Source organism: Falco naumanni, chromosome 11 (assembly GCF_017639655.2).
Source record: "Falco naumanni isolate bFalNau1 chromosome 11, bFalNau1.pat, whole genome shotgun sequence".
Taxonomy (NCBI): domain Eukaryota; kingdom Metazoa; phylum Chordata; class Aves; order Falconiformes; family Falconidae; genus Falco; species Falco naumanni.
Genome location: NC_054064.1, coordinates 33,632,017 through 33,657,048, shown reverse-complemented (window position 1 = coordinate 33,657,048; position 25,032 = coordinate 33,632,017). Strand labels below are relative to the sequence as shown.

At 55.0% G+C, this 25,032-nt stretch overlaps 1 protein-coding gene across 3 annotated transcripts; it reads right to left on the bottom strand.

Moving 5' to 3' along the window:
• Window positions 1–7,123: 7,123 nt before the first annotated feature.
• On the bottom strand, window positions 7,124–24,672 carry IL23R (interleukin 23 receptor). Of its 3 annotated transcripts, none has more exons than XM_040611022.1 (15): window positions 24,273–24,672; window positions 21,749–21,843; window positions 20,712–20,866; window positions 20,451–20,574; window positions 19,361–19,560; window positions 19,041–19,186; window positions 17,854–18,013; window positions 17,025–17,107; window positions 16,527–16,743; window positions 15,146–15,343; window positions 14,374–14,457; window positions 10,576–10,626; window positions 9,724–9,820; window positions 8,418–8,508; window positions 7,124–7,959 (listed from the first exon to the last, which is right to left on the bottom strand). In XM_040611022.1, exons 1-15 carry the CDS (start codon window positions 24,351–24,353, stop codon window positions 7,339–7,341), a joined length of 2,403 nt encoding a protein of 800 aa, XP_040466956.1. In that variant the 5' UTR covers window positions 24,354–24,672; the 3' UTR covers window positions 7,124–7,338. The 3 variants fall into 3 exon arrangements, with proteins under 3 accessions (XP_040466956.1, XP_040466955.1, XP_040466957.1); XM_040611021.1 differs by having other exon boundaries at window positions 20,712–21,005; window positions 24,273–24,376; XM_040611023.1 differs by lacking the exons at window positions 7,124–7,959; window positions 8,418–8,508 and adding an exon at window positions 9,136–9,668 and having other exon boundaries at window positions 9,768–9,820; window positions 20,712–21,005; window positions 24,273–24,376.
• Window positions 24,673–25,032: the final 360 nt, after the last annotated feature.

Here is a 25,032-nt window from a genome sequence, read left to right as displayed (position 1 = left end):
GACGTTTCAAATGGTGCAAAGCTGCCTCTTTTCCAACTATTTTAATGCAAATCAGAGAAAGTTAAAGTTGACAGTTGAAGAAGGCTGGCTGGAGCCCAGTCAGAAAATAGGCAAGTGCTAATGTGAAAAGTACTACTGAAGGAAACAGAATTCAAATTAAAAAGTGAAATGAGCAGGTGCAGCCCTTGCACTCTCTGGTTTTGTCAGGTTCTGTGCCTGGAAATAACCTTGAGAAAGAAGAATGGTGAAGGAATGGTGGTGACTCATCAGCATCGAAATGACAAGAGTGACAGAGCGCTGGGGCTCAGTTACTGGGTGCTTCAAAACAGCAAGAGAATGTGAGTATATCCCAAAGCCCCTGCTGTGGTGGTCATCAGTGGTCACTCAGGAAGGGGTAGTGTTTGTTTATTTAATGTATTTCCTCCAGAATATTCTCTGGAGTTCTTGTTTTTACCACATTGTCTAGTCCAGCTTAGGAAGAGCTGTTGGGGTGGTGTTCACATCCCCGCTCTTTCAAAGGTATGCCGCGATATTTTGTCTTCAGTTTGCATTTGACGTAAATCTGTTTTTGTTAAGTCAGCAAGGACAAATAATTATTAAAAAAAACCCTGGATTATTTTTTTTCTGCCTGCTTGAAGACCTCAGGAGTTCAGGGCCTGCTTTCAGGCTGGCACCTCTTACCCAGTAGAAGGGTCACTCCTCCCAGCCTGCTCTTTTTTTCTAGATTTCTCTGAATATCTGTTGGTTTCTCGCCCTGTTTTCGGTGATGAGGTTCCAGGACAGAGTACAGTTTCTAGATCTGATTGTAGCAGGGACGGCACTGGCAAAGCGCCATGGCAGCGCTGTACCGGGTGAGGGGTCTCTGGCCACGCTGCCAGCACGGTGCTGAGCCTACTGTCAGAACTGTGGTCGTGTTTTGTTGCAATTTCATATTTAGTCTGTGCATTTTTGCAGCGCTGCCAACCCTCCATCATCGGCCCCTCTCCCTGTGGATGAGAAGGTCCCCGGTTCTTCGGTGCTAAGCTTTTGCTGCTGGTTTCAACAGTGGGGGAAAGCCTTCTCAATGGCATGGCCACTGCGGGCAGCTGAGGACGGGGGCTTCTGGAGCGGACAGAGCCGGTGGCACGAACACAGGGCACGTCAGCCCTCTGTGGTCACCGCCCCAGCGTGCAGCACCAGTGCCAAAGCCTTTGAACCACCCAAGAAGCTGAAAGAAGGCAAGGTTAATTCTGTGTTGAATATGAGGATCAACAAAGCCAAATCACAGGTAATTCGGAATTACGAGCAGTTCTTTGATCCAATTTGCTGTGCAGGGCCGTGACTGACGTCAGTGTGGTGGAAGAGGTGGGACGGTGGTGGAGGGGACACAGCTGCTCAGGCTGCTGGGTGTCAAACCACAGCCCCAGCACACACCGCTCTGCTTCCACGAACCGAGCTTGGTTTGCTCATTCCTGCTGCCTCTCCTGCTGCCGCAGCTTTGGCTGCTTCAGTGACGCCCAGCTGCTCGGCTGCCAGGCTCCTTGCCACCTGGGCAGGGCAGTTTTGGTCCGCGGCACCACGGTGATGCTGAAGTCGCTGCTACGGCAGTAGAACAGGCAACAATCCACCGCGTGCTCGTCTGTCTTCAGTACCGCGGGCAGCCTGCACGTGGGCTCTGTTCGTTTGACATCCACCGTGTGTGCCAGGGGCTCTCACTGAAGTTACCTTAACCCAGGGGGATGAAATCAGTTCCTTTGGTAAATGCAATTGTCCGGCCTCCTCGTGAGCAGGTAACCGTGAGCAGTGCCGTTCTAGAAAATGGTCTGGATGATGCGCGAAGCACAGCATCGCCCTGCATCCTTTAAGAGGTTAACAGCTGTGGGTTTTTCTAATGTTCTTGTGGCAAGATTAATTCCTCCCTGTTAAGGAAAGGCTTGGCTGGCTTGATGAGCGGCAATCCTGAAATCTCCTTTAAGTAGATCACTTCCATAGTTTGTTTTCTATTCACTGTGTTCAATGCCTGCTTTGATCTTTTATCCGAATCCCGCTCCCATTGCTTTGCAAGTGACATTTTCATGGGATTTAGCTCTGTGAAGCTGACACTCTGAAGCCCCTCAAGACACAAGCCACAGCCTCACTTCTCACATCCTCTTCTATGAAACGCAGGCTTGGTTTCAGTCTCTGCTGCTGTGCTCAGCCCTTCTGCCCTGTGAACAACTCCTCCTCTTCCCTCTTACAGAATTAATCCTCCTGAAGGCTAAGGAATGGAACAGGCCATACCAAACAGCATCATTGCTAATGAACGTTCCTGCTTTCGTTATGTGGCCATTTCATCGGCTGTCATTTTTCCATCGCTGCGTTTTCCAAAGGCTTTTGCTGATCCAGGCGTCTATTTGCAGCTTTGCTCACAAGCGTTGGTCACGATCTGGGCTTTGATCTTTCAGCTGTGCATTCAGAAATCCCCAGCGGGACACTGTTGTTATTTAGCTTTGTGAAACGTTGATGTTTTTAATCCAGTTTTAGTCCCTGCAGCCTATTTATCTGCCACTAAATCTCTTCCACGATTTGCTGAAAACCAAATGCTGGTAGACCTGTCAGCGTGGAGTAGTCTGGCCAATGCATACACAGAATAAAAACCGGTGGCACAAGATCGCTCCGAAAACTCTTACCTTCGTATTTTTGTACCGTTCCTGTTGCCAAGTGCTGTACGGTGCTTTCGGACTTCAGATCCTGAGGCTTTATCAGAGGCAGTAGTTGTGACTGTCCGGCCCCGGTGGCTAAGGAATGGAGGCAGAGGGGCTTGGCGGAGGTCATGCAGCCGGCTGGTGACCGAGCTGAGACCAAAGCCCAGCTCTCCTGTGCTTCAGATGCTAAAGCAGCACGAGCGACATCCTCCTGCAAAAAGCCTGGTAATGGTGGCGGAGCAGCAGCATAAATGATTTAGAATTGTGGCTATTGATGCATATTTAATGCACAATTGATTATGTGTTATTTATTATTTCTTTATTCTGCATTTCATGTACTTCATTTTCAAGCCTGCTTTTGGAAGAAGGCTGGTGAGCCTTCTGTCCCAGCTGTCCCAGTGGGGCAGTGCCAGTGGCTGCTCTGTGTCACACTGTTGGGAACTCCTCCGGCCAGGCGGGAGGCTGGCGGGCTGGGGGCTGGCACCCCAGCGGGACCAGCAGCTCACACCTGACGTGCCCGGTACTGGTGCGACGGGGTGGAGATAAAAGCAGACAGCGGGTGGCTCTGCTGCTCCCTGGGCTGGCTGGCGCCTGGAAGAGACTACACCCAATTTCTTATTTGTTTTTAATTTGTTCTCTCCTTCCATTTATCTAAAAATAAGCCTGTGCACAGCAGTGAGGCACAGCCTGACGGTGCATCTCTGCGGGTCAGCAGCGATTTTGCTTTGATATGGAATGACGTTACGCCGCGATGGATGGCAGCTGCCAGCTTGCACCAAAACTCCTCTCGCTGAGCTCCTCCTCGGGCTGGCGAGGGCCACCGCTGCAGGCCTCCAGCTGCCTCCTCTGGGGGACTGTGGCACCACGGCGTGGGGTCACGGCTCCTTTACGTCAAGGGACGTGGGATCACCGCTTCTGCACAACAAAAAAGCCTGCCTTGTGCAAAGCCCCCCAGCTATAACTTCGACAGCAGCCACTTTCTCCGTGTTACTCATTCGGCACAAAAAGAAAATGTCATCAAATAATTGCATACATGTTCCACTCGCAGATGGGTTTGCAGTCTCGCGCACGTTAGAGCGATGGTTTTCTGGTGCATGCCGTCCATGGGCAGAGACATTACCCAGCATATCGTTCCTTTTCATGCCTCCAAGGTCTATAAACCCATGTTGCAATGAAGCTGAACAACCCCTGAAGCTCACTGTCAAACGGATAAATAACCTGCAGAAATCACAGACACAAGGTACAGCTGCCAACGATACAACTGAACTTAGGAAAAGCTTTAGAAGATACTAATGTCAAGAATTAGAGAGCTCGTAATATTTGAGGGAGGGTGTGAACCCTGAGATGCTAAGATAAACGGATCGAGAGCAACACCATGGTTTGAAAACACTGGGCCATCCGTATGTCCAAGAGTTGCTCACTACAAGGACCTGGGTGTTGGACTTGTGTGCCCACAGCCCGATCCCCATCACTCACGGTGCTGCTTTACATCCCTGAGTACCACCCTTGGTGGAAAGAAGGCACGGGCAGGGTGCAAAGGGCTTTCCAAGGGCAAAGCAAGAAAGACAAACAGCCCAGCAAAAAGCATGTCTGACAAATAAAAATCTGGAACTGAGGACACAATGTGGCATCGGGATATTGGGCGATGATCAAAATTCCTGCTGTCTTCACACACTGGTCAATTTAACCAGCGATGCGTTCGTTGCCAGAGGTGAGCATCACGGGTATCCATCCCAGATCAAGCCTGTCACTTCTTTTAAACCCTTGGTAGAAACAAGCACTGTCCAAATGGGTTAGAAGGGAGGGAGAGGGGGAGCCATATTGTGTATTAGTATCAAACAGTTCAGTTGGAACATATATATACATACATATATACACACACACACGTATATTTGTGCCCTTTCCATTTTCTCCGGTAACCAGTCCGTATTTACCAGGATGTGTTCATGCACCCATGTAAAGGAGAAATATTTCCTTCAGCCCCCAGGAAATCAGCGGCAGCTTTGCCAGCGGTGGGCAGGCACGCGTGGTGAGAGCAGGGCAGTATTTCAGCCCTGCGCCACTGTGTGACCAGGGCTGCCGAGAGGAGAGGAGAGGAGCTGCACAGCTCTGCCCACGGGTGTGCCCACGGGTGCCCACCCTGGAGGGAGTTAGTGGAGCAGGAAGCTCAACCAGCAGGCGCCTGAAAGGTAAGACCAGGCTTTCAGCCTTGTTTTCCGAGAAAAGGAGCATTTTCACCCCACAGGGGTTGGTAGTTGAGGTGGCGTGAGTCTCAGGATGTGGACATTGAAAAAAAAACCTTCCCCATGTCACATCTGGGCTGCTGATAGTACGTGGCTCTTCTTTCACGATTTCCTTCCTGCAGAGGCAGCCATCGCTAATTTTAGACTCACTTACATGTAAAAGTCACATTTCTGGCTTGGAAACAGTTTGCTGCTTCTAAAGAAAAATTCTGCCCCGTCTTGCCAGATCACTTGGGTTGTTGGAAGAAGACAGGCGCAGCGCACAGCAGTGTTGGCTTGGAGGCATCCAGGAGTAAGCAAGAAAATCAACCCATTTGGGCAACAGCTGTTAGAGAAACGCACACAGTGCCTAGCAAAAACTGAAAGAAAGATTATAATCTCCAGGCTTAGCAGTTCTACTGCAAAAAGTGATTTCATAATAATGAAGGGGATCACTCTAGGCAGGTGATTACGTATAGGTTAGCATTTACATCAGCTTTTAACTGATTTTGATTTGGTAATGCACAGCCAGACAATCCTTTTGCCTTTTAATGTGCTGGCATTAATGTCGTTCTTAGAAGACACATCCCTTGTGAATGTTCTCAGCCACCAGTGCCCTGCCAGCTCCACGGGCAGCTCAGCCACCAGCGCCCTGCCAGCTCCACGGGCTCCCCAGCCAGCAGCAATCACGTGTGCGGGTCTATGGTTCAGAGGCTCTTTGTGCTGCCTATTGTGAATGGAGACTCAAAACTATACGCAAATACGATGGGATGCTTGTGAGCATGCTGAGATGCTAGCAGGGGGGATTTACACCCCTGGGTCCCTCCTGGTAGCACTGACGGGAGCTGTGCGCTTCTTGCTTTTTCGGTGCGATGCAAGGTGAGAAGGCACCAGCCTCTCCGGGCCGTGTCTGATGGGAGTTTTGCACGGAGTTTCCACGTGCTGCTGCAGGACAGCGCCGAGGCAGCATGTGTATGAACCAGGAGAACACGGCTTTGCTGGCTGGTGGGGGCTTGTGGGGCTGGGGAAAGAGCTGGCCCAGCCAGCCAAGGCAGCGAGCCCAGGGCCCTCCTGCCCCCACACCTGTGTGGCTGGGAGCTCTGCAGCATGCTCGTGCAGCTGCGGGCATGCACTGATGTGCATGGCATGCAGTGGTGTGAATGGGTGTGCATGGATGTGCACGGGTGTGAATGGGTGTGCACGGTATGCATGGGTGTGCAGTATTGCAAACGGGTGTGCGCTGGGTGTGCACCGGCGTGCACTGGGTGTGCGCTGGCATGCACCGAGTGTGGATGGCCATGCATGGGTGTATACTGGCATGCACGGGTGTGCAGCTCTGGCACCAGCGCCCCTCCCCACCCCAGCCACACACAGTGTCACCTCCACTGGCTGCAGCTCCAGGCCAAACCCAGTCTCTGCTGGGGTGTAAGAGGTAGGAGAAAAGGCCCGGCAGAGCAAACCTCGCAGGGAGTGCTGGGTGCTCGGTGTTTTACAGAGCATTGTACACTTCTTTTATGCTTGTATTCCTTTAAAAAACCTGGAGCATTTCCTTAAAAAGGTGTGGGTAATCCGTGAATAGATAATCCAACCTCACGTTTCCAGGGAGGTTCTGGTTGCTTTGGCAACATTTTGTAAGTCCCAGGAAAACTTGTAAATGATTTCACAACCGCTGAGCAGGAAGAAGACTCCTGTATTTCATATTCTGGATGTCAGAAGATCCGAATTCCCTGTCATGTGCCTAATAAATGCCATTTCGCTGTGCCACACTATGCTTCACGCAGCAAGGCTGAGGCACCGACAAGCTGCCGTGAGCTGGTAAATACCTCACCCAAAGCGAAGAATCTGACCAGCAACCAGTTTAGGGAGAGGTTTTAAATCAGCCTGGCGGGTGGTGAAGGCTTGTTCTTACCTGATGTGGGTTTTATTATTGAATGGGAGGGAAGATGAAATCGGGTTATTCTGTCATACAGAAAAGGTTTCACGTTCTTGGTGCTCATGTATGCTGTGTGATATAGAAATCCTCCTTGGCGCAGTGCCTCCTCCTTAGGAGTGAGCCCAAGCTATTCTACACACTCCCATCAGGATGTCTGAGGGGTCATTTTATCCATCTTGACTGCCACCAGCTGCAGGGATGAAATGCTCCAAGCATTTAGCAAGAGGATGACTTGGAGTAATCGTGGAAGCATACCGCATCCTGCAAAAATTGCTTGCTCTGTATTTTGGTTCTTACGGGAATCCAAGTTTTACAGGTTTTTTTCTTGTGAAAATATGAGGTAAGTTTAAAATTGTGATTTACTGGCCAAAAGTTTCCAAGCAGCCACAAGAATTCGTAGTCGATCAAGAGGGCAGATTTCAGATTTGGCATTTTGCTCCAGTTCTGCTGTTTGCAGTCTCAAAGGCTGACGCGTGCCATGGTCATCACTTTGAGTTTTTAATTGTGACTACAGCTTCTCTCAAAATGACCTCCCGATGCTTTGTGGAAAGCAGGTCTTGATATCCACCGGCTCCCCGTTCATGGCTCTCAGGCAGGAGACCAGCTCGTCAGGGACCAGCATTTGCTCTTGAATGTCACCCGCCGGCGCAAGCCCCCACTGGTGCCCCGGGAGGGAGCCGTGTCCCCCCTGGGCTGAGTCGAACACGTGGCTTTGCCCGCTCCGGCTGCTGTTTAAGATGAGGTTGATCTTCTCCAGAAGACAGATGGGGTGCTCCCCTCCCTCCCCATCCCACAGGTTGGGGACGGGGCTGGTGTAGTCCCTGAAGAAGGTGTTCATCTCTGGTTCTGGGAGGGCTGCAGGGGGCTGCGAGGGGTAAATGTTGGCAGCTACGTACCCCAGCGGGTTCCCGTCAGACACCTGAGGTTTGTAGTCACTGATCTGCTCCGGAGTCACGATATTGGCTGGTGCTGTGCTCCCCGGGTGCTGCCCGTCCTCGGGGACCTCTCTGCTGGGCTTCCTCCTTGTGACCATGTTCCTGTCCTCCTCGTGCACTGGGACCTCCTCGATCTCCGTAACCATGGGGTCACTGCTGTCCAAGAACGGCTCGTAGAAACTGTCACTCATGGAATCACTCTTTTCCTGGAAAAAAATTGTGAGTGTAGTAACAAAGTGGCAAGTTTACCAACGGGAGAGCTTCACTAGAGCATCCCAAGGAGGAAGTGGGGCGAGGACTTCTTGCCTTTGTCCCATCTTCCTTCCCACCTCTCATCCAACCTCCCCTGCAAAGGAGACCGCAGCGAGGGGGACGAGAGAAGGCGGGGAGCAGCCATGCCCATCTCCACGCTTCTGCGTGCACTTCACGGGCAGCTTGAGTCAGCTGTGCCCACCGAGTAAGGAGCGCACTGAAGCAAGGTTTAAAGACCTCGGCTAAACCAGGCTCCCGGGCACCTTGCAAATGCCTGGGGAATGCTTCCTGATCAGCTCCTGGTCCGTTAGAGCTTAATCCTCTTCCCAGCCATGTTTGTCACAGCTCTGGAGCCAGCTTTCCTCTAAGGGGAGACAAGTGAAGAAGAGCTGGGAGGTGCTGGGGCGGTTACCTGCAGTGCCTTTACCACGCTGCTGTTTTCCATGTGGGGAAAGTCTTCGGACAGCCATTTCGGCAAGAGCGACACAACAGTGGCGTTAATTCTTTACCAAAAAGAAAAGAAAACAAAACAAAACCAAAAAGCCAAGCTGTTAGTCCATTTTATTAGTCACTTTTTCCTCACGCGGGAGGAAACTGCAGAAGCAGCACATCCACCCTTCACGGGAGGCTCGGAAGCCCCAGGTTTGCCCCATAGCGATGGGAGTTCCCCATCGGAACTCCAGCTTTTCATCTTCCAACATCATCCCCCCGGGTTTGCCGAGCAGCCCTGCAAGCTACTCTAGGTAAATCCCTTAGGTCAAACTTGTCTGTGCACGAAAATGTTGCTGAACTGGGGGGTGAGGGGAGGACCAAGCTGTGTGCAGGGACCAGAGGCAGCATGTGTGCCCTGAGCTGATGGAACTGGACACACAGCAGTGATGCACGTTGATTTTCCTACAGCCAAAACTGCCGCAGAAATTAAAATCTTTTGTGAGAGATTTTAATTTTGCTGAGCTTTGCTGGCATTCTGGTGCATTGCTGTGCTCCCGGGAAAACAGGCAGTCCCTGTTGCTGCTGAAATGCCCGTGTTCCACAATTACACCAAGAATAGAAGGATTAGGCTGGGTTCAGGAACCTTTGACATCCTCAACCCCCAGGTCTCCTGTCCACTATTTTTTTGATTTGTTTTGTTGGGAAGATCCAACCATTAGCTCTGTGCCACAGAGGTCACCCTGGATTTGTGCCAGGGACAGCAGTGCCTGGGATTCCTGGACATCCCTGTTCCAGTTAAATGGCAAACAGGGATAGATGAGCGCTGGTTTGTGGGGGTGCCTAGCAAACAGCAGTCAGTATTAAAAAAACAGTATTAAGGTTCTCCCCGTTGAGTTTTCCAGCTGCTCCGCTCTCCAGTCTCTGCCTGCCCCTCCTGGTCCGGGAGTGAGGGGCTTCAGGCAAAACTGGCAGGAACAAGTCCTAGGATAAAACTTATCTGCGGAGGGTGCTTTTCTATCCCCTGCCCTTACATCTCTGTAATAATCCCATGTGTCCCTAAGGCTGGCCTTTCCAGAGGAATGATTTTCTGACTTTTTTTGTTGGTCTCTGCCTTACTGGAGAGCACACAAATGCCTTTTCACACAGCAACCTGGTCAATGGGTGAAGCTGGCTTCAGTAAGAGCAGGCTGCAGGGAAAAGGGCTGGGTCCTGCAGTTAGGTTTGAAATATTCTGGAAGAAAAGTAGGAGGGAAATAAGGAAAAAATTGTGGGGGAGAAAACTGTACCTTTTTCTGGCTGATTTTTTAGACATCAGGATTACAAAAACAACCGACAGTGTGACCACGCTGATGCCCAGTCCCAGGAGCACTCCAATGTCACCATCTGGGAAGGACAGGGAGGAAAGCCATCAACGAGTGCCCTGCTCCGGGCTTTCGCTGGGAAGCACACACCTCTGCTCGAGCGGCCGCCAGTGTTTCCCCTACCCTTTGGCTCCTCTGTTCCTGCAGCAAAGCCACGAGAAAAGCAAAACCAAACATGCTGCCCCACCATGCCGTGCTATCTCGGAGAGGAGCGCTCGCTGCCTTCAGCCATTTCCTACATGGCCTTACTTTCCAGAGTCGCTGAACTGAATTCTTTGGCTTACATTCGCTTTGCTTTTGCTTTAAGTGCTGCAGCAGATGGTAACGTGCGCTTTACCAGAAGATGTGCAAAGCAGAGCATAACCAGAGTTAGAAAAAATGGATGGGAAATGCTTAAATGAGTTTCTGCTTCCAACTGCGAGATGGAAACAGTCTATCGCTGTGGTCTTATACGTCAACATCATCTTGTATTTGCCTGGTTTGCTTCTCTCCTACTTGTTGTAATGTACGTTATACTACAAGTCTCATAAACAAGCAGAACTTAAGGCACGCATTACAAGGGTACAATTCATCCCTGAGAGCACCGCAGCCTTTCCTGCCCTGTGGCTCATGTCCCCACCAGGTGAAAAGATGCTTTTCTGGCTCTGACCTCTCCAAAGTGCAAGGGAACTTTTGCGTCCCCATCGCCAGATGCGGCAGGCGCTGCTCAGGCTAGAACCCCTGGTTCTGTGCAAGGCGAAAGTCGGGCTTACCCAGTTTGAGCTCCTGTCTGCTTACCGTGGGAGATCTCACTGGAGGTGCTGCCCAGGAGCTGGTCCTCTGCAGGGACTTCAACAGAGAGAGGAAAAAAATGTCGGAAACTTCATTTAGAGGGCAGCAGGTGATACAGAAGCTATGGCTTGTTTTTATTTTGTCAATAACACTTAGAAAAATAAATAATGGTATAGTGAGAAAAATAAAGCCCCCTAAAGCAATTGGTAACTCCACCTCTGGCTGGACTCTACACCATTTCCTATTTCTCAGAGAGCCAATTAAACGAGATGCTGATGAACACATAACCCCAATTACAAAGCATCCATGCACATCGCTCCCCTCAGCACCTGCAACAAGAATTTTGCCTTCCTGAGGGACTGTACACCATTTTTCCTGAGCACCTACAGATTGTACCCCCAGGTGTCTGAGCACCGTGGGACTGAGTATTCTGACGATACCTGTGGTGTGACGGGCTGTGCGGCAAGGGAAGGTCTGCAGCTCAAGACCCTGCCATGGCAAGAAGCATATTTTTGCCAAAATAAGCAGCAAGCTTTCTTCCCGGCCAAATTCAGGCATTCCCTTGGGATCTCTTCTTAACAAATACATGGTGCTGTTGCTGCTACAGACAAGGGGTGAGGGTCCAGGGCAAGGGTGATCTCACCCTGTGTTGGCCTGAGCCTGGAGCAGAACCACAGCTCTGTGGTCAGGACAAGCCACCCACTGCATCTCCCTGGGGTCATGTCCCTGCCCGGGTCCCGGCCACCACCCCGGGCCAGGGTGAGCAGCACGGCTGGCTGGAGAGGGAAGGAGCCATGCTGACACGCAGTCAGACCTCAGCTGGAGCCATCTGCTGTGCCTGGGGCCGCCTGGCAAGAAAAAGGGGCTCTGCTGGGATGTGCACAGTGTGCACGCTTGTGGTTGGGATGCTGTGCTGAGCCGGAGCATCCCGGGCAGAGGACGCAGTGGGGAGGCACGCCGGGGTGGGAAGCGAGCGCTGGTGCAAGGACAAGGAGGGCAGCCAGTCCCCTTTCACCGTGAGCAGGACGAGAGTTGTCACCTTGGACTGCAGCAGTTAAAGCGCAGGTGGCGAAGGAGAAAAACTGCTCTAGCAGCAAGGCTGAGGAGCACCAGGGGAGGCTGCCTTTTCCTCGGAATACAAGAGCAGTCTCAGCAAACATCTGTCAGGGACAGAAGCAATACAGCTGATCTTGCCATGGGCTCAGGTAATTGTCAAATCGTCCTTTCCAGCCCTGCTCCCTATGATTGTGCTCTGTCTTTCAACGGCGGTGAGCGTTGCTGCTGATGTGGCAGCGGATCCACGTTGTGTTTGAAGGAAGGGAAATGCCCCCAGAGCAGCTGGCAACGTAAAGGATCCCTTTTGTAGAGTCACCTATGCAAGCACAGCTCACACTGGCAGCAGGATTTTCCCAAGACAGCCAAGAAATTGGGGAAGGGCAGACACGCCAGTGCATCTTTAGAAGTACAAGGACCCAGGTGTTTTATGAAACCCCTCATTTCCACATTGAAAACTCCTCTGTACCCTGCAGTTTCTGGCTGGCTGCTTTAGGAAAAACCCTGCTGCTCCCCATGTTTGCCTCTCTGTCCCCAAAAGCCAGCTGTCCCAGCAGGGCAGGGATGAGAAGCCACCTCCCCCAGAGTGGGGCCATCACCAGGCTCAAGCTAAACATCTTCCCAGGGCAGCAGAGGACCAGCAGTAATAACAACAGCAGCTAGCATCCGCATCTACATCACGGGGCTTCAACTGGCCAAGACAATTAAGGATATCCAGCATCATATATCCATAATACATAATAGATATATTATAATGTCCTAAACAACATGGGCCACCTAATTTCAGCCAGGTATTGAGAAAGTCCTGTCTCTGATTTGTGCGTCTGAAGCACATGCATCTCCTAGGAGAGCTCCTGGAGCTCAGACAACGCGGTTCCCTAAGCAGAGGGTTTGCAGACTGGAGCGTGCTGCAGACGCTGCAAAGCACTTCGGAGGTACGGGGTTGTGGAAGGAGAGTGATGGAGCACGTTATTCTGCAGCCTGGGCATCCAGCAGCTGGGGGGGGGGCAGGTATCACTTGCACAACGAACTTATATAAATTTTAAAAAAATGTAGTATGATTACAGTAATGCCTTACTGACGATGGATGGGCTCAATCTAAGCCGAAGAACAAGGTTCAAGCTGTGGGGCCGAGTTGGAGGAGTTCCCTGTGGGTGTCAGCTGTGGGCCGTGTTGCTTTGGAAGCAAACCCTGCCATAGACACGAGTTTCATTGCTGCCTCACGTTGGTACTTCCCCACATGAACCCCCCAAGCTTCGTTAAAGGAGTCTCTGCAACTGCTAGGGATGAAGTCTCTGTTTTTAAGCATTTATCATGTTTCTAGGCCATTTGCTCCAAGCCAAGGAGCATCCTCCTTTTGACCCCCAGCTCTTCCCTCTTGCACGCAGGTGGAGACCTGCTGCTGAGGTTTGATCCCACTTGAGGATCTGGACCCTGGAGATTCATGTCACCAGAGCTGGAGGTGCCCAAACCCTGACCCACCTAGAGCCGGAGGCTGTCGGCGTGTCCATGAGGATAACGGCTAACAGCCATGAACAGCCTGGGATGAACCAGTCAGGTATACCTGTTTCCATTTCTTGGGGAAAAAATTGACTAACTGCCCTTCCCAAAGCCACGAGGGATGCCAACCAGAAACACAGAGCTGGCTTGTAGGGAAAGTATCTGGGCAGCTTTGAATAACTCATCTGAAATTGCCTCACAGCACGGGAGGGTGAACTGACGGCATCCTCAGGTGTTGTGGTTGCCTGCAGCTGCAGCCAGCTCTGACAGGGCACCCAGGGCACTAACGGGTCCTGATGGCCCTGAGCAGTATCACCTGGGACCCCCACCCCCACACCTGCCCGCAGCCCTATTAAAGCTCAGCCTGGGCCTTCAACCCCTGTCTGGGCTGTGCTGGAGGAGCTCTGGAGATCCAAACCCTGGCCTGTGGGTTGACTTTGTGACTTGACCTCAGCCCTCCCTTGCCTCTGTGACCCTATTGGGCCACTGCTGGCTGCTGTGTGTGGCCCCCAGCACTGTGGGGGCTTTGTCTGTGGTGCCCATGGAGCATGTACGGTGGTGCTGGACAGTGTCCTCAGCTGAGATGCTGAGTTGTGGGTGGGTTATCCCGGCCCATGTGGGTGAGGACCAGCAGAGGGATGGGACAGCTCAGGGAGCATAATGTGCTCAGCTCTTGAGGACAGCCAAAGCCGACACGTGCAGTGCAGGAGATGATGACGATCCTTATTTTCCTTTGTAAATTGGCCCATGCTCTTATCTAAAACAGTGTCCAGAACTGAAGCCTGCTTGCTTCCCGCCCCAGGTAAGAAAGGGTCAGGCTGCAGCTTGGCCAGCCCGTCTCTGTTAAGTTGGTTTTTACGTTTTGGTTTATCTGTGACACTCTATTGTCAGATGTGCAAAGCAGGAACGTCATCCTTTCTATCACAAAAAGGGAGAATGCCTCCACTGGTGTGTCTTGTGAAGTAAGATGTGGCTCTCATGTGCGTGAGGTCTGTGTGCAGGAGCAGAGATCAGCTAGAGAAGGTTTTTCATACAGATCCATTGATAAAAATCTCTATTTTTCATGTCCTGCAGCCAGCTGGTTTCTATCTAGAGCCCCATTTTTATCTGGTCAATGCGGGAGGGGTTTACATCTTGTTTCTAGAACAAAGTAATTCTACAAAACCGGCAGGTGGTGAGAACCCTGAGGATGAAACATCAAGCTGAGCTCTGCTGCAGCACGCGGCAGCTTCTCCACCCAGCGGGGCTTACCTTGGCCAGAGCTCGGTCTGCTGACTCCATCGGGGTAGACTGCGTATACTGACACGTTGATGTGACCTCCTGCTACTGCTTTTGCTGGAAAGAAGCAAGATTTGCTTTTAAAAATGTGTTTGTCAGCTGCTGTCAGAGCTCTAGGCTTGCTCAGGGGCTTGTTGCTGAGTGGTGGAAGTGGGTGGAGGTGTGTGGGGTTGTCCGGCTCCGAGCCCACCACACGCCTCCCCTGGGGAAAGCCGCTGCATGAGCTGCTCCTAAAAAACCCCGTGGCAGAGCGAAGGCTAGGGAGTACCCAAACCCAGTAAAGACCAGAACCGATGTGGGGAGCAGGACGGGCCCGGGGTGCTCAGGCTGTGCAGGTTGGCCCCGCCGGGAGGAGGGGTGCTGAAACCTCAGCCTTGGTGCACCAAGTGCGGTACCTTCTCCCCTTCACCCTTTAAGCACACGCGTGCATCTTCTGCGCTTGGGCAGGCCCTGCAGGTCTGCTGTGGCTCCCCTGCCTGCCAGCTCACTTGTCACTTCATTCTCTTACCCTGTCCCTTCTTTCCTTGTGACCTTCGCCTGGGGGACCAGATCCCACCGACTGCCCTTGTGTCTCCTATTGCTTCGCTCCTCCTTGCTCCCTACGGGCTCTTCATTGTCCCACTTGCCAAAAACAAGTGGGCAGGGGCTTAATTTCAAATGAAACTCTGCCTTTATAATATATTTTGGCTTTATAATACCCTGATGAACTGCACCAAACAGCAAAAGGACTCCTGGAATATCTTACCTTGGATGTATGTGTGTGTTTCCTGGTGTGGGACTTTCTTCCAAAAATACTGTTCCTCCCAGCCATACCAGGTGGTGGAAACCCCCTCCACGATGAACCAGAGCGGGGACCTGCTGCTGCGGGGTGAGGGCTGCCAGGCCACCAAGACCCTGCTCAGGTTGTCGGGCTTAACCTCCACGGCCACCGGGGCTGGGAACTCTGCCGAGAGAGACGGAAAGGGGTCTGTCACCCGACCTCGGCCAAAAAGCAGGAGACTTGGCAGGGTCAGCCAAGCCCCGGCAAAATGTCTTTTCTGAAAGTAAGGACTGATGAGGGAATGCAAAATTCTGGCTTGTTTCCAGCTTCCCTGTGCTGCTTACCCGCTGTAGGTGTGCTTCAGCTGGACTCCCCATCCCCCCCATTTAGGGCAGAAGCCCCATTTCTTATGTGACCATTCTCAGATGCTTCCATGGTTTCTAATACACCAATAACCCCTGTGTCTTCACTGCCACGTGCATCTCCATCCCCTGCCTCCCCTGGGACAGCAGACCGAAGGACCTCGCTGGCACACTGTCCCCCAGACATTGGTGTCCTGCCCCGAAGCTTCTTTCTGGTGAGGCTGGGTTTATCCCTTTCCCCTCTCAGGTCCAGCTCAGCTCCCTCGGTGAGCCCTGCTAACTCCTGTTCTCTCTGCTCACCCAGATACCTCTGTGCTCACACACATGTATCACAAAGCATATCTTCGGCTTTGCCATGTTCCATCTGAAACGCTCTACCTGTCACTTCTTACAAGAAAGGCGTGTGATTCTGATAAGTATGGGAGATTAGAGAAATTTTTCCACCTTATTTCTCTTAGTTTCTTTTTAGTCATATATTTGTCCTCAATTTGAATGGGACTTTCCCCTCCTGTTGCTCATTAAAAGAGACATTTTTCAGAAACAGGAAAGCGTGGTTGTGGGGAAAACCACAGCCTGTGTTGGAGGGAACCCACGGTGGCCAGGGAAGGATTTCTTTTCCCTCCCTTTCTGTTTGCAAGGACCCAGCTCCCAGCCAGGGCTCCCCCTGGCAGAGGCAGCCGGAGCTATTTTGGGGAGCGCGGAGCAGGGGAGCACCCTTGTGCCGAGCCTGCTGCACAGCACCGTCCTGCCAGCCAGCGTGGGCTGGACAAACTTATTTTTAAGCTTGTCACTGCTGCCTTCAGAGGCCAAGGGCTGAGTTATGTGGCTGTGGAGCATCTCTGTCTCCGGGGGATGCTGGCCTCGTCTGGAGGTTATCATGTTCCTCCCTGGTGGGTAGCACACTGCCGGGGCTTTCCCCTTCCTTTAAAGCCATGCGTGCACCAGGCAGCATTTTCCCCCTGCAATCCTGACGAAAGCGGCAGTTGGCATGTGTGAGATCCTACCTTCCTGACTGCCAGCTCCCTGGCTGAGGGTGATGCTGGCCGGGCTGGAAGCCCCCTTGGAATTGTATGCTGTGATGCGGAGGGTGCGGGCTCCCGGGGGCACCAGGATGCTGCACGCCGTGCTGGAGGTGTTGCAGAGGAGCAGCGTTCCCCAGGGGCTCTCGGCAGCCACGGTGTAGCCCAGGATCCTCCCTCTGGCATCCTGGGGTGACAGGGGCTGTGAACAGTGAGAAAGACAGCCCAGTGGGGATGGGCGTGAGGTCCAGTGCTGAGCTGCCCCAGTGCAGGACAGCCATCCCCTTGGCTGGGCAGCACATGGATGGATGGTGCAAGGATGGAGAGATTTTGCCCCCAGGACATGTTGGGGTCTCACCTTCCCCCCAGTTTTGGTCCCTCTTTAGGAAGGGCATTGCCATCCGCTGCCTCTTGGCAGGTGCTCTTCTCAGGGAGGAGCAGAGCATGCAAAAATGGCACAGCAGCTACCAAAACAGGCGTTACCTTGATCAAGACCGTCACCTCATGGCTGCCGTTCGGGAACGCCGGGCCCAGGCGACGCCAGACATCGGGGGCTGTGGCAGGGGCTGCGGGAGGAAGCGTGGGACGTGGTGTGAGCTGCTGAAGGGGAGCGGCTGGGGCTCCCACCCAGGCTGCAAACAGCAGCGAGTGCCACTTTGTAGGGCGAGCGTGTCCCCGGCTTCCTCACTGCAGCCAGGATGGGAGGACACTGCTCCTCGGGCATCCCAGCCTGCCGCCGGCCGAGGTAACGGGGCGGTAACTGGGATGCAAAGGGGGAAGGTGACCCAGGACGACGGGTATTTGTGGCTGGTGGGACACCTCGGGTGATGTGGCTTTTCCACCTGGGACAGGAGGTGCTCCCACTGCTGGGGAGCGAGCAAGCTACCCAAGACGGGTAAACATATCCCATCCCTCTTTCTGTATGGAAAACCACGTGTCTGCAGAGCCCCCCCGTTTCTCTCCAGCTCCCACGGAGCCTGCCCAAATCCCCAGGCCCTGCCTGTGGGGCCAGGAGTGCTCGGAGGGTGTGAGAGGAGCTGCCAGCCTGCGGCAGTGCCCAGCTCTCGGCCGCAGCGCTGGGACGGTGGCGCAGCCTCCCAGGCCACCACAGCACGCAGTGGCCTCTGGCAGCACGGGGATGTGCAGGTTCCCGTGCCATGTGCACGCTGTGCACATGCCACGTCCATGCCACGCACATGCGTGTGGCTGGCTGACGCGCCGTGCAGCGCCAGAGCTCAGGCAGGGTCCCTGGGGAGCATCTCAAGGGCTGGGTGGGAAAATGCAGCGAGAGCAGCGCTGAGGCTGAGCTTACCTGCCTCAGGGGTGGTGTAGAGGAAGGGGGGGCTCCAGGGGCTCCAGGGGCTGTCGGCAGGGCTGAGCCGGCACCTGACCTGAAACACGTACTGGGTGTTACTCTGCAGGTCGTGCCGCCCGCGGGGCCTGTGCTGCGCCGCACCATCCCACAGCTCCACCTGCAAGGGAAGCAGGGTGCTAGGGGCAAGCGGGACCCAGCCAGCCCCCCCGCGCAGAGCGGGAGCACGTGGTGGTCACTGCCTTCCTCGTCTGCATGGATGGGGATGGGCAAGGTCCTTCCCCAGCACCAAAAGGTTTGTCAAGCCCTGGCACAGGCCGCCTGGGGAGGTGGTGGAGTCCCCATCCCTGGAGGTGTTCAAAAGACACACAGATGTGGTGCTTAGGGACATGGGTTAGCGGTGGGCTTGGCAGTGCTGGGTTAATGGTTGGGCTTGATGGTCTTAAAGGTCTTTTCCAACCCCAACGATTCCGCAGTTCTCTGACTCTCTGGGGCTGGCTAAGCCCCGGGGCACTGACTGCCAAGGGGTCCCCATCGCTGCTGTGCCTCCTGTGGGGCTCCAGCACGTCTTTTTGAGACTGATGCTGTTGCAAAACACGGTGCACACACAGTCCCCTCTGCTAATGCACTGGGCAAGCTGGTGGGTGCAGTGAGAGCTCCCAGACCACTGCTGCATGGGCTTTGGACACCACAGCAATTTGGGAGGCTGCGGTGGGTACTGGGATCCAGCCTCAGCCCCTGTCAGCACCCAGGGAGGTTTCCAAAAGGGACATGGGTGGAGCTGCCCCCAGCATAGTTGTGTCTGCTGGTGCACTGGGCAATCGGTGAAGTGCGTGTGCGCTGGGGCATCCCCGGAGGTTTTTTTGCCTTGTCCTTGTAGAGTTATTCTGAATTTTGCCCTTTTGCTTAAGAAGCAGAGATAACCCTGCCCCAAAGGCTGCCTGCTCTGTTGGAGAGTGTTAATTGCCCTGCCCCTGCAAAGAGGGGCTGGTGGTGGCCAGGGGTGTGTGCCCCCCACTGGCACCAAACCAAAGGGGTGGCTTTTGAATGACCCCAAATCCTCCCATTGCCTGTGGGTGCTTAGGGGTCTCCAGCAAGACCAGGACTGGTGCGTCTCCTAACAGCAGGCAGCTCCTGCACACAGGTCTGTATGTGGGGAGGTTTCGGGGGGTCCCAGGCTGTCTCACATGCCATGCTGGGGTGCCTGTGGCTTTGTGTCGCTCCTCACAGTGCACGTTCTCCAGCAGTGTCTGCCTTCTCCAGTGGATGATGGTTGTGGGAGGTGATGTCTCTGTCGTCTCAGCACCGTCGACCAGGGGTGGGGTGGGCACCACTGCGGGGAGAACCAGCAAAGCATGGGGGGGTGGGGGGTGCTGGCACACCACGGGGGCTGCCCTCCTGTGTGTGAGCTGCACAGGTCCCACATCCCCAGAGCGATGCTTCAGGGCAGCGTGTATGGCCATGCACAGCCCCAGCAGCTCACGGATGGACAGCTGGGTGGACGTACCCAGCTCCTGCAGGTCGAGAGGCCGAGGGGCTGAGCGGGCGGTGCCCAGCGCGTTGCTGGCCTGCACCCATGCTGAGTAGCGGCTCCTGCCATGCAGTGTGCTCAGCGGCACTGGCGAGCCTGCGGGGAAGACCTCCTCTTCCTCCCCCTTCTCCTCAGCATCCTTCTCCTCTGCATCCTTCACCACGGCCAGCCCTGCGCTGGGAAGCAGAAGGCAGATCTGATCAGAGCCCGTCCCGGCATCGGGCACCCACTGGAAAGACAACCCGGCTCTCAAGGGGTCCTGGCTCACGACTGGGGCACAGCCACCTCCAAACCCAGAGTCTGTCACTCCTCCAGCCAGCTAGTAAGTAGTTTCCTTCGGTTCTTGATGTTTCTGCAGGGCATTTGCATTTTTACCATAGGACAGGAACTTTCCTATTTCTTTCTGGCTGCATGGTTCAAAGTTTGAATGCGAGCAGATTTAGGCAGGCAGTTAATCACTTCTCTTCACAAAGCCTACGCATGACAGGATTCAATGCGTTTACTTTAACAGATAACTTTGAAAGCGTGCCAATCTTGTGTCACGGGGGCTTCAGCGTCAGATGTGACAGAAAGCAGCCGGGGCTGGGTTGGAAGGGCTGTGGCACGCTGCACAGCAGCCGGCACATCTGCTTCAGGCTCAGGCACTTGTACCCTGCTGAAGTTTCAGTTTTGGGGTTTGGGCAGCAGTAGGTGCAAACCTCTGGCCGCACCCTCTGCACACCCTTTAGCTTAGAAAGAGTCAAAAATCTGCAAAAAATGCATTGCTGTAATGCGTTGTAATGTGATGCAATTCTTGCCGGGCCACTGAGCGCCCTGTGCGTGTAAGGTCTGTCCTGCAGAGCTAAACCTGTGGTTTAATGTGCGGTTTGCAAGCCGGAGCCCAGGAAGATGTGAGCTTTAGAACTAGGGCACGACGCCCACTCCTAGCTGCCGGCAGCAGAGGAGCCCTGGTGTCACCTGGCTTTGCGGCTGCAGCACCCTGACTGCACACCATGCACCGGCTCCCTCTGGCCCTGTCCTGCTCATCACATCGCCCACCCCGCAGCCCCCCGCCCCAGGGCCTTACCGGCGCAGGTGGAGGGTGTAGTGGGTGCTCAGGTGGGTCAGCCGCCCCCTATCCCACGTGCATGCCAGGTGCCCCGAGTGCTCGCGGATGGTGCAAGTCAGGTTGCTGGGGGGGTCTGGAGGGTCTGCGGAGGGAAGGTCAGGCAGAGCATGTGGACACCCTCCCGAGGGGTGCCAAACTCAGGCTGTTGCAACCCCTCCCCGACCTCCTCGAGGCTGGTGGCTTAGTAGAAGTCGCCCAAACGCACGGCAGGGTACTCACAGCCGGCCTGGATGTTGGCACCGCACACCAGCTGGCTCCTCTTGCTGTTGGGGCAGCGGGTGAAGCAGGCAACGGTCCTGAAGGGCTCCTGGAAATCGTGCAGCCAGAGCTGGACGGTGCTGCTGTTAACGGGGTGCAGGGGACCCTCAGCGAGGCTGTAGTTGAGGAAGATGAAGAACTCTGCACGGGGGCAGCCAGGGGTGGCAAGGCAGTTGATGGAGATGTTGGAGCCCATCGGCACCACGGGTGCAGGCTCGATCCAGACGCGCCCCGAGCACTCGATGCTTGCAACACCTGTGTCAACACCCCCCGGGTCAGGGTGGCCCTGGGTGGGTGCCCCACGGGGGAAGATGATGCCTGCAGGCTGCCCCGCTCCTCACGGGCGGCTGCTTTGCTGGGATGCAGGCAGCAGCATGGCAGAACACCATGGCAGGGGGCTGCCCGTGCCCCCCAGCGCCCTCCCCGCCTTCAGCAGTGACCCAGCACCCGGTGACTCATCCCTTCGCATGGGAAACAGCTAGTTGCACCCATTTTAGGTTTTACTCTAATGTTTAAATGACTGCAGGGAAATAACTCGTTATCTCGAGAGCTCTGATGCCCCGAGATTAGTGCAGCAGCCCCCGCACAGGCGCACTGCCCTTCGCTATCAGATGAGGGCTCTGCACCAGCCCTGGCAAACCCAGCTCGCAGCCGGTATCGCTCGATCTGGCCTTCCCGGAAAGGGTGCAGCTGCGCTCGGCTGCGTGTGCGCAGAGCCAGGGCCGTGCTGCTGTCACCGCCGCTGCAGTGCCAGCGGGCTTCAGCGCGGCTGGGCACGGCCCACTGCAGGGTGCGAGTGGGGGGAGAGGGTGCCGTGGGGTGTGGGAGCCCCCTGCAACGCTAATGACATGCTCCCCCCAAAATCCATAGCCTTATAATTTCCCTGCTCCCACTCCGATACCCCAGCAGCAGGGCTAGTGTTTGCTCCGGTGGCCAGCAAAGGTGATGCCGTGGTGGCCATGCCACACTGTGCCGAGCCGTGCCACGCTGCCGCTTACCTCCGCACAGGCAGCAGAGCAGGGCGTGGATCACCAAAGCCTCGCCGGAGCCTGCCATGGCCTGGACTGTGGCCGCTGCCCACGCACAGCATAGTCTGCGGGGAGGGAAGGTGTGAGTGGTCCCACCAGCTGCACCGCTGCCCACCACGGCCAGCTCTGCCGTCACCCCAGGGAGCGCAGGGCCTCCCGTGGCGGTGGGGATGGGGATGCCTGGCGGGGCTTTGCCTGGGGGCCCGGGGGCAAGCAAGGCTGTGCTGGCAGCAGAAGCACCGGGGAAGGAGCCTGCCAGCACGCGGGGCTCAGCATGCCGGGTAACAGGCACCCCGGCAGCAGAGCCCAGTGCCCAGCCCTGGTGAGCATCCCTGAGGGCACTTTCCTCAAGTTTCTACCTCTGGTGACATTTTTCTTAGTTTTCATCCCTGTGAAACTTCTCCAATCCTTGACTTATCTGGCTGCGTGCATGGATGCAGGTTTTGGTGACCCCAGGTGGGGAGGGTGTGGGGGAGCGCAGGCAGGACGGCCCTACCTCCCCGGGTAGGTGATGGAGCACACACTCCTGGCAACCAGCTCCCAGCACAGGCCGGAGCACCAGGAGGTGATGGGAGCCACCAGCACGGGTTTACAGAAGGGAAATCACACCTGAGCAGCCCAAGAGCCTTCCACCAAGAAGTCTGGTGTGGTGGGTGAGGGGGAAGCTGCTTGTTTCCATCCTGCCCCTCTGCTCGGCTCTGGGGAGGCACGTGTGGAGTTCTGGGTCCAGGGCTGGGCTCCCCAGGACAAGGGACACATGGATGGACTTGGGTGAGTCCAGCAAAGGCCACAGAGATGCCTGAGGGTCTGGGGCACCTGAGATGTGAGGCAGGGCTGGGAGAGCTGCTCAGCCTGGAGAGGAGGGGGCTCAGGGGGGTCTTATCCTTGGGTATAGGTGTCTGATGTGGGAGTAGAGATGAGGGAGCCAGACTCCTCTCAGTGGTGCCCAGGGACAGGACAGGAGGCAATGGGCTTACCTTTAAAATCAGGCATTTCCAGTTAAAAGTAAGAAAAATCACTTTAAAGGTGGCCAGGCACGGGACCGGCTGGCCAGAGGGGTTGCCCTGCAGTCTCCATCCCTGGAGATGCTCAGACCCGACCAGACAGTTTCATGGGACAGAAACTTCCCTTGTTTCCATACACTTTTCCCACCCCCTTGCTGCGGCAGGTGCTGCCCGAGCCGAGCAATGGCTTTCCCTGGCAGTGCTCCCCCCCCCGAGACAGTCCCAAAATCCCAGGCAAGGGCTTCCCCTCTCCCCCAGGAGCCACACTTGTGTCCGCGTCCCACAGTCCTGCTTGAATTTTTCCCTGCTCACTTTGCCTTCCTCCCCAGCCTCTTTGGATTCCGCTGCCACCAGGGCCAGCCCCCCTCCAGAGGGGAAGCCCAGCCTCACCAGCCCCACAGCACTCGGGGTGCCAGGTATGGCACCAGGATGGTTTTGCAGTAGCCCAGGCACAGAGCAGCAGGGTGCAAGGGAATGCAGCTCCTGGAGGTGGGGGAATTGCTCTTTTCCAAGAGAAGCATCCTCTTGGAGCAGCCTGCATGGCATGCCCCAGCCCCCCAAAGGCCGGGGGGGCGAGAGCCTCCCCGCAAGCCCACAGCACCCTGATCCCATCTGTGGGGGGTCCAGGCTGCTGCTCCCGCTGCTGTGGGGTGGGCGCTGAGCAGACCCTCACCATAGCCTTGCACCCCCGTTCACCTGCACAGTGCTGGAAACTGAGCAAAGCCCTGCGCCTCCATGGTTTTCTTTTTCAGGGAGCAATAATGAAAATAACCCCATAAAAATTCTGGTGTTAGAAGCAAGTTTTCCCTCGAGGGACACGGTGAGCCAGAGGCCACTGTGAAAGCTTCAGGATTCTGTTGTTCCAGCCAAGTAAGGCTACTAGCTGCAGCTAATGCCTTTGTATTTCTCCTGCTGCGTGAGCTGACCTCGTTTGTTTTAAGGACTGTTCAAGTATTCATAATGAGTCAGATTTCAAGTGCCTTCCCATTACCTGACCCCCTAAGAGAACCCAAAGGCCTCTCATTGCCTGCAAACCGCCTGCAAGTTAGAACAAATGGGGGAAAACCCCCTGTGCTCTATGAAAAAGCTGAAAACATAATAAATCTGCCCAGCTGCCAGCTCTAAGCCAAGATCGCAGGCTCTGCCTCCTCCGGGGATCAGTCACGTTCCCGTTTTTTTCCAGTTTACAAGCATTTGCAGACTCCAAAGCCAGAAAGAACGAGGCCGCTGCCGTGTTGAGAGATACTGATCTTTGATATCTGTATTTAAAAAGTCTCGTCATACATTAGCACTAAAGAAATGCAAAGCAAATGAAGAAGTAACAAGCTGTCCCAGCCGTGCAAGCCCAAACCGTGCGAAACCTTCACTGGCAGCGCGTGCCAGGAGCGGCTAAGGCACGCCAGTGGCAGCCAAGAAACGCGGGCTGGGGGTTTCTGGCTTTAAACCCAGGGGGAGCGGGCTGGAAGCTGGGCAGAGCTGGGGGTCCTTACCTTGCCAGTCCTCAGGACATGTGCTGCTGGGCCCCTCTGCCTGCTGCTGTGGCCAGGGCTGCTGAGCGTGGCGAGAAGCATCGGCGGCTGCCAGCGAGCCTGACCTAGATAGCTGCGAAACACGGAGAGTTTCCAGTCTGAGTCAGTCCATGGGAAAACCCAGCATCCCTTAAAGGAACAGCCCCGGGGGGCGGGGGTGTCTTTTCAGTCTTTAAGTCCTTACAGAATCTCGAGTCAAATTTAATCCCAAAGGGATTTTTCCAATCATGCTGCTGCATGTGAGGTGGCAGGAGCCCAGCAGAGGGGTCCTGGGGAAGGGGGCTAAGCACTGTCAGCAAATAGAACAGGATTCTGCTGATTCCCGAAGCCTACGTGGAAAAACTTGAGAGAGGTTGTTTTCACCGGCACCCGGTGTCACCCACTCTGCTTGCGCCAGTGGCCAGCTCACCCCAGGGTGCCATGGACCACCCCTCTGCTTGTGCTGGTGGCCAGCTCACCCCAGGATGCTATGGGCCACCCCTCTGCTTGTGCTGGTGGCCAGCTACCCCCAGGGTGCCATGGACCACCCCTCTGCTTGTGCTGGTAGCCAGCTCACCCCAGGATGCTATGGGCCACCCCTCTGCTTGTGCTGGTGGCCAGCTCACCCCAGGATGCTATGGGCCACCCCTCTGCTTGTGCTGGTGGCCAGCTACCCCCAGGGTGCCATGGACCACCCCTCTGCTTGTGCTGGTAGCCAGCTCACCCCAGGATGCTATGGGCC

What these genes read in the sequence shown, in the direction of transcription:
- IL23R (XM_040611021.1), bottom strand. Translation starts at nt 21,806, where the DNA reads ATGGCAGGCTCCGGCGAGGCTTTGGTGATCCACGCCCTGCTCTGCTGC. An exon ending in TGCCAACATCCAGGCCGGCT is followed by an intron (nt 20,575 to 20,711) that starts GTGAGTACCCTG and finishes TTCCCTCCGCAG; the next exon opens with ACCCTCCAGACCCCCCCAGC. An exon ending in CAGACCGAGCTCTGGCCAAG is followed by an intron (nt 10,627 to 14,373) that starts GTAAGCCCCGCT and finishes TCTCTGTTGAAG; the next exon opens with TCCCTGCAGAGGACCAGCTC.